At 30.0% G+C, this 8369-nt stretch overlaps 1 protein-coding gene across 3 annotated transcripts in view; it reads right to left on the bottom strand.

The window, feature by feature from the left end:
- Window positions 1–907: 907 nt before the first annotated feature.
- USP25 (ubiquitin specific peptidase 25) overlaps window positions 908–8369 on the bottom strand; it is a 104524-nt gene continuing 97062 nt past the window's right edge. For all 3 annotated transcript variants that reach the window (XM_074213827.1, XM_074213825.1, XM_074213826.1), the window contains 3 exons: window positions 6503–6626; window positions 3465–3660; window positions 908–2093 (listed from right to left, as the gene is read on the bottom strand). In XM_074213827.1, the coding sequence (XP_074069928.1) occupies window positions 1921–2093; window positions 3465–3660; window positions 6503–6626 (493 nt within the window). In that variant the 3' untranslated portion in view covers window positions 908–1920. The remainder of the gene's footprint in view (window positions 2094–3464; window positions 3661–6502; window positions 6627–8369) is intronic.

The following is an 8369-nucleotide window of genomic DNA, read 5'->3' as shown; positions in this document are numbered from 1 at the left end:
GACACTTACTAGGTCTGTGACCCTGGGAAACTTGCTTTAGTTCTGTTTACTTCCAGTTCCTCATCAGTAAAATGAGGATAATAATGACATCTATTTCCCAGAGTGGTTGTATGGATAAATTATGTGAGTAAAGTTCTTTGAGAACATAAGAGTACTATAAATGCTTGTTACTGTGCATGCAGTCTCAACTTGTGATGGGTCTTGTTGTTTAGTTTCCAATCCTGGATGACTTTTTGTGACCTTATTTGTGGTTTTCTTGTCAAAGATACTGGAATGCCATTTTGTTCTCCAGTTCATTTTACAGATGAGAAAATTAAGGCAAATGAAGTTAAGGGTCTTTGTCAGGGTTACACAGATCGTAAGTCTGAGGCCTGATTTGAACTCAGGAAGATGGGTCTTCCTTGGCTCCAGGCTTGGCACTCTACCCACCATGCAAAGTAGATGCCATGATAGGCCATGTAAACCTAATATAGAAATAGTAATCCAACACAATATAAAAATTTAAAAACCAAATAAAAACATGTAGACTGTTATAAATCTGATAATCTAATTTTTATAGCAAATATAATGCCCTCTGATGTAAAGTTCTAACACTAGATATTGAATCTTGCCAAAAAATATAATTTAATGTTTAATAGATATGTTTTTACTAACTGCTAATATTGGTACTAAAAAGGCACTAGTTTTGACATTGCTATAACAAACATACAAATGGAAGACTTATGTATTTTGCTCTACTAATAATATTTTATAAAGGAATTATTTATGAATTAGAAATAGGACTTGATAACAATTACCTTTTTGAATCACTGAATTCCACTCACAGAATGCTTCTTACTTAAATAGTATTTCCATCTACAAAATAAATTCTATAAATTTCCTTCAGAGAAAGTAAATGAAAGCACAGTGTTTTGTGATCTTATATTGTAAAAGTAATAACTGATTTCACAGTACTGATTAGTGGAGAACAATCTTGGTTAACGTGGTGGACAAGTTACAAAAGTAAAATATGAACTATATTGAGTAAAACATGATTTAAAAATGTGTCCATAATTTTTACAAGTTTCACATTTAAATAGCCCTTATTCAAGTATTCTTATTTTTCCTTTCAAATATTTTCTTTTATCTAGGTTGTAAAATAGTTTTTTTTATAAAAATAAGTAATCTATGTCAGCCTAAAAGGTGCATTGAAGTTTAACTTAAGAAATCAGCTGCTAATTTTAATGAAAACCTGACCTGGGATCAAAACAAGTTCAGATGCCATTTTCAGTTAAACAACTTTGACAGAAATATACAAACATTTTTGGTTTCAGATCCTTGAAATAATCTCCCAATAAGCTGACATTGTAAAAACTTGCTATAACATTATTATTGTTTTATCCACAAATTGTGCTGATCCCCACCTCAAATCTCAACTCCAACATTTCTAAAAATACATCTATGCAAATATATTCTAATGTACAATATAGTTCCTTACAAACACTTAAGTAGCCATAAATAAAACTTTATTCTTTAATTTCATTTACAAGCTACCAAGTACTATATATTTTACATAGTACTAGACACTTAAAATGTTGCAGTCACAGATAGATCCAGACTGAGTAGGAAGCTGTGGATAAAGTAAAGGATTTTAAGATAAAAGCGAAATAATACTGAAACAGATGGCAAAAGGGTATTTTTGCCATGGTAAATAAGACTTGTAATGTTTACTTCAGTTCTGGTTAAAACAAAGACTGAGCGCCATGCGATTCTCAGCTTTATTGTTTGCAGTCTGGCTAATCTGTACAGTCATTTTGTTTTTTGCAATTATTAAAATAAAAAAGTTAAAAACTATAGCAGCAACAAGCAAACCTTGTGACAGGAAGGCAAGGGTTAAGAACTAAAAAGTTTATACAATGTGCTTAAGAAAGTTTGTATAATTTATCTTCCATCAGCTGGAGTTCGACTGAGGGACAACATGATTCGGGCAAATCTCTCACACAGTTCATGTGTGGAATATGAAGGTAATTTTGGCAACTCATTGAAACCTTTGATCTCAGTAGAACAATCAAGCAATTTTGGCAGGAAGTCAGTCAGCTTTTCTTGGAGGTTGGCTATAAATGCAAAGAAAAAATTATTTTAATCATATTCAAAAAAGTAGCTCATCAAACAAATATTTTAAATGTCAGTTTCTATCTGGAATTAAATAGATTAACAAACTTCACAAGTCATTTAAAAAGGTAATCTTTTCTATAAGAAATAACACTACTATGTATAACAAGGTTCATGACTGAAATAAAACAATTCAAAAATACTAATTAATGAATTAAAAAGTCTAGAAATATGTACAGTGGACACTTGATGAAAATACAACTGTTACTAACCTTAAGAACTTAAGACTAAAAGAAACAAAATAGTTTTAGTCAGAAACACTGATAACTGGAGATATCAGAAAAGGACGACACCTAGGAAATGGTACATGAGTTGCTCTTTGAATGAATCTAGAGATTCTAAGAGATGAGTATGAAGTATATTTAGGTGGGGGAGGGGAGAAAACCTATGCTGGAATTTGGTCAAATTCAGGGAATGGTGAAAATGGCATTGAGGTAACAGCATAGAATATGTAAATGGTAAACTTAGGTTAGAGAAGGAGATAGCTTTTTAAAGGCTGGGCTAAGGAGTTTCTATTTAATATCTACTTCTGAATAGAAAAATGACTAGTCAGAACTGTGTCTGAAAAATCTTAATTTGGTGGGTACATGATCATGATGGAATACTTACTATGCTATAAAAATTATCTCAGTAATTTTAGAAAAGTATGGATAGACCTCTGAAATAATGAAGAGCATAATGTGTAGAACCAAGAGAGTACTGTCTGTGTGTGTGTGTGTGTGTGTGTGTGTGTGTGTGTGTGTGTGTATAACCATATATGTTATATTAAGAATGACTTTGAGGGAATAACTATTGACTATTATGAATATTCAAATTAACTACAGAGGACACATGAATGATGACACTACTTGCATCCAGAGAAAGAACTGATAAATACAAGTATAAATAGTATGATTTTACTTTCACACAGACACTCACCTATCCATTGACACCTACACCTTGCCCCCAGAGACAGAAACCCATGTTTTTAATGCCATAAATTCCAAATTTATTCCATATATTAAAAATAAAAATAAAATTTAAAAGTAATATTAATTTAGTAACTCCATATAGGTTAGATCAGAAGCAAGAAAATCAGTTAGTTGACTATTCAAACAGTTTAGATTGTGAGTGATAAAAACCTGAATTATGATGGTGGCCAAGGAAATGGAGAGATGCAAGATATAAGGAGAAGCAGAATTGACAAGATTTGGTAACTGTTAAATATGTAGAAACACTCAGAGGGAAAAAAATCAAGGATGAGTACAAGGAATATGAGTTTGGGTAATGGAAGTATAGTGGTATCCTTAAGAAGAAAAGGGATTTATACTTACGTTCCATTTCTTGTCCAAGATATGAACACCAGCGATTTCTCATATCTTCTACAGCAACTATATCTTTCTCTTCCATTTCATCCACCAGTAACAACGGCAAACATGGGACAATAAATTCATTCATAATAATCAGTCCACTGTTTACTTCTTGATCATCTCCAGATTCAAATAATTCTGCTGCATGCTCATTTAACTTCTTTGTGAAATATAAAATAAGAAATATATTTTTTACTAAATTTAATATATTGTCTTGATACTGAAATACAACCTAAATCAAGTTCCATTATGCTTATGACTAATTGCGCTCAGACAGATACCTAAATGTGGCAACCATAATATATTTTGTCACTTGAAGATATCTAATTGGCAATTTTATTATTATTATTTTGCCTTTTTTAATGGCAAAGTAATGAGGTTAAGTGACCTGCCCAAGGTCACACAGCCAGGTAATTATTAAGTGTCCGAGGCTGGATTTGAACTCAGGTCCTCCTGACTCCAGGGGCTGTTGTTCTATCCACTGTGTCACCTAGCTGCCCATTTATTATTTTTATTCTCATTAATTCTTCTTCTTCTTCTTCTTATTATTTTGTTTTTTGTAACCCATTGGCAATTTTTAAAACAAAATCAATTTCTAAGCATCATTTTCATTATTATTTTAATTAATGCTAAGGTGGTAACTACTTTAATCATCCCACAATCTAACATGTGACAACAAAAAATTCACTAAGAAAAGAAATTGTGGCAAACTATATATATATAGCTTCAAGAAAAAAAATCATCTAAAGACACTTTGGGCTTGTGATTTACAAAGAAAATTTATATAGAACCCAGTTTTTATCCTTTAAGAATTCAAATATTTTATTATTATTGCAAATTACTGCAATGGATTAAAAAGTTATAAATTATAATCCTTGTAAAATTTTTAGAATATCTTTAGCACAAAGGTTTTTCTGTAATCTATTTAAATCTTAAAAAAATTTTATTCTAGTTGGCTATCATTTTTACATTAATCTAGTATCTTTTTAAGTAAATAATATCATGAAAAGATTTTCTGATAAAATGATTTCTTCCCCATAACAAATGGGCAAATTATACTTGAATCTCTACATATTATTATTTAAAAGGGAAAAATTTCATAAATAAGCTACTACTTACTTATCTGCTTTATGAAAAAGTAGTTGTCATAAAGCAATTCCATATAAGTTTATTAACATTTTCAGCAGTCTAAATGTCTCTATTTAAATATTACATAGACTGACTGTCAATCATATAACAAATTATTTTTAAAATAATTTATCCAATTTTATTTTTAAAAATTTAATAAAATCAGAAAAGTACATTTGAGGTTTTCAATGAAATGAAATACCTAAACTATAAAATTATTTTAAAATAGATTAAGACTATTGAATTTAATATACTGAAAAAATATGACTGATATTTTAATATAAACAAATACTAATATGCAAATAAATTTTAAGAAAAAAAATCTTTTCAAGGTAAGTATCAATATTACAACCATGTCACCATTTTAAACAGACCTTTCAAATACAATCAGTCTAATATAGAAGTTTCAGACTCAGCCCCAAAATTTCTTAGTGTGAACCAGGTTAAAACCTAATGATGCATATTTTTGTTTAATTGAAACCTTCTCTAAGGTGGAGTAGGGAAGGAGGGAGAAAAAAATGCACAGTAGAGAACAAAAGAAAACTTAGAAGGAAGCACAAAAAGACCCAAGGTAGCTCTGAAAACATTGTGCATTATTATCTAGTTTTTCAAAAAAAAAAAAGGGAAAAATCTGAAATGGAAATTCATGGTTTTATACTGAATTCTTTTTATATTATGCTGCATACATGGAAATATTCTTTTTTGTATTGAAGTTCAGAAAAAATAAAAATATATATAATTGGGAAATGTTTAACAAAATAAAATACAATGTAACAAAATATTAATTTATGCTTTTATAATGAAGTTCTACTTGAGTTTGATACCACTGATCTAACATGTAAAATATACCGCTGTCTCCGAGTAGAGACTTAACTATCACATTTCACTGATAGCCATTCTTTTTTTAAAAATTTATTTATTTTGAATTTTACAATTTCCCCCCAGTCTCACTTCCCTCCTCCCACCCCCCACCCCCCACCAAAGGCAGTCTGTTAGCCTTTACATTGTTTCCATGGTATACATTGATCTAAATTTGAATATGATGAGAGCACTAACACCCATTCTTAAAAATATTCTTAGAGCTAAAATACATGGATTATCCAATTAGCCAATATTTGGAAACAGAACTGGGTAATCTGCTTATGTGAAAAATAAACTCTTTTTTAGTAGACAATGCTAAGACTGATTTGTAATGAAATTTAATGAGAAAATATCAGCAAAACAGAATTCCTCACTTGACCCAATAAGATTAGATAAAACCCACACTTCTTAATGGATGATACTCCAAATAACTGGAGTTAATTGGAGTAAATTATAAAAGATGAAAATGTTTATGGACACCATTCTGGGCACATGGATATTGAAATATTGGAAAAGCAATTATGATTTTTTTAAGGATACAAAAAGATAGTGAATTTAAAAGCATTTTTGAACATAATAATAATGATAATGACAGTTAATGACACTGCTTTAAATATACCAGTTAATTATCAGATCAGCAGAATTCAATAACAAAATTCTTATGTCTTTTAGGGTTGTAATAGTATTACACAAAAAGTACAATTGTAAAAAAAATTAAGAATTAAAAATTGTCATTATAAATTATAGTCTGCTCTAATAAAAAAGGCATTTCTCTTTTCTCCCCCACCTAAAGTGATTTGAGGTTCACAAGAGGAAGGGAAATGTGCCAGGTAAACGAATCAGGATTTTTGAAGAGATTTGGGCAAGACAGAACCCCTTAGTAGAGTTTTGTTCATGGCTTAAATTCAATCCCTCTATCTCTATCTAAATTCTCCATATATTTTTCCAAATCTTGTCATTAACAACTTAAGTTCAAAATGAAATGGGTAAACAACTGCATGGATTCCACTTACTAGTAAACATTCTCTTCTGTAATGTGATATCAATTCTTCATCATGTCCTCGGTATGGACCCTTGGACAAGAGCTCCTTGTTATTCTGATAAGCACAGATAAGATACAGTATGGCTTCTATGTAACTTAAAGTTAAAAGAAGAAAATAACATCAGTGTTTCCATATACATAATAGGATCTTGAACAGTCAAAATTTTGACAATCTGTGTCAGTGAATGAGAGGCATTGGTACAAATAACAAATTGGCAACTACCATCTAAGTTGTTGTTCTACAGTCTAGTGGGATCTAACTGCCAAAAGAGTAATCATTAATATCAGAAGCATCGTAGGTAGCTAGAAATTCAGTTTCTAGAAAGTGAAATAAAAGGTAGGATGTTCATTTTTATTTCTAGCCTCCAAATATCTTTTTTTAAACCTTGCATTATTGGACAAGAATGGATAGTATTGAAAAGCAAGCATAAACTTTTTAATTAATGATCAACAATTTATTTTTGCAAAGAGGTAATAAATTACTCCAAGTCTTCTGATCAAAAAAATTAAAGAAAATTTGGAAGAATTTTGGAAAATTATTCAATAGGAAAAAATAAAAACGAAAGAATGTCTTTTGAAAGGCAGAATAATGTATTACATAGGACACTAGAATTCAAAGAAAGATATGGGATTAAATGTTGCCTCAGAAATTTAACAGATGTGTGGCTATAACTGGACAATATATTGAAAGCATATTTTTGTGTCCTCTCTAAAAATAGTCATACACTTTTTAATTGCCACAAGAATACTGACAGAATTTTTTGGTAACATAGTATATATATATATATATATATATATATATATATATATATATATATATACATATACATATATACACATATATATGCAGATTTAATGATAATTTTAATCATGTTAAGATTGAAAAAACTAATCAACACTGAATTTTTATTTTTTGTAACTAATGCAAAGAATTATATATTATACTAGAAAATGGAATACTTTCATAAATACTTAAAAAGGTTTAAGAAGCTGTGTAGTAAATTAGAAAATGAGATTAGTACTATGGTTTCTACTTTTTTTACTCCAGTTAAGGACACATATGAATTATTTCTCAGTAATTTTGAAAAAAATACAGGATATATATATATATATATATATATATATATATATATATATCAAGAAATTTGTCTCTTCTAGCCCTCTCATTAACCTAAATAAATATATTTAAAATCTTTAAGCTTTCTGTCCTTCAGTTCATTCAAAAAGCAGAAATGACAACCATTCTATATATTTTAATGTCTTATTAGGGATAAAATCAGATCATAGATATGAAAGTGCATTGAAGAAGTTGAGCAAAACTCAAAATTCAAGAATCCTTGAAGAAAGTACTTGGTTAATAATGGTTTTTTCAGATTTATTGATTACAATCAGCTAAGAAGCATTTGCTAATTACATAACATGTATTAGACACTGTGTTATACACTGAGGACACATAGACAGTAGCAAAATAGTTGCCATACTCTAGGAATTTACATTCTAATGAGGGAGAAAAGAGACACATATAAAGGTAGGTGCAAAATACATACAAAAAGACCTTGCTAAGAAGGTGTCTTGTAGAAGCTGGTGAGTGAATTGAATCTTAAAGGAAGCCAGGGATTTCAAGAGGTAGAGGGGGTCAGGAAAGTTGTGACAGTAAATGAGAGAGGGGAGGGAAGGTTATGTGGGTTAAACAAAATGTTTGGTTATATTGTATCATAGGAGGGGTATGATGTGCAGTGTAGCTGGAAAGTCTGGGTTCTGGTTTAAATGCCAAACAGAAGAATTGATATTTGATCTTGGAGGTAAACAGGGAACTACTGGACTTCAATGAATAGGGC

Source organism: Macrotis lagotis, chromosome 1 (genome assembly GCF_037893015.1).
Source record: "Macrotis lagotis isolate mMagLag1 chromosome 1, bilby.v1.9.chrom.fasta, whole genome shotgun sequence".
In the NCBI taxonomy this organism is placed as follows: Eukaryota; Metazoa; Chordata; class Mammalia; order Peramelemorphia; family Peramelidae; genus Macrotis; species Macrotis lagotis.
The sequence above is the reverse complement of the archived record's forward strand: the minus strand, read 5'-3'. Positions and strand labels throughout refer to the sequence as shown.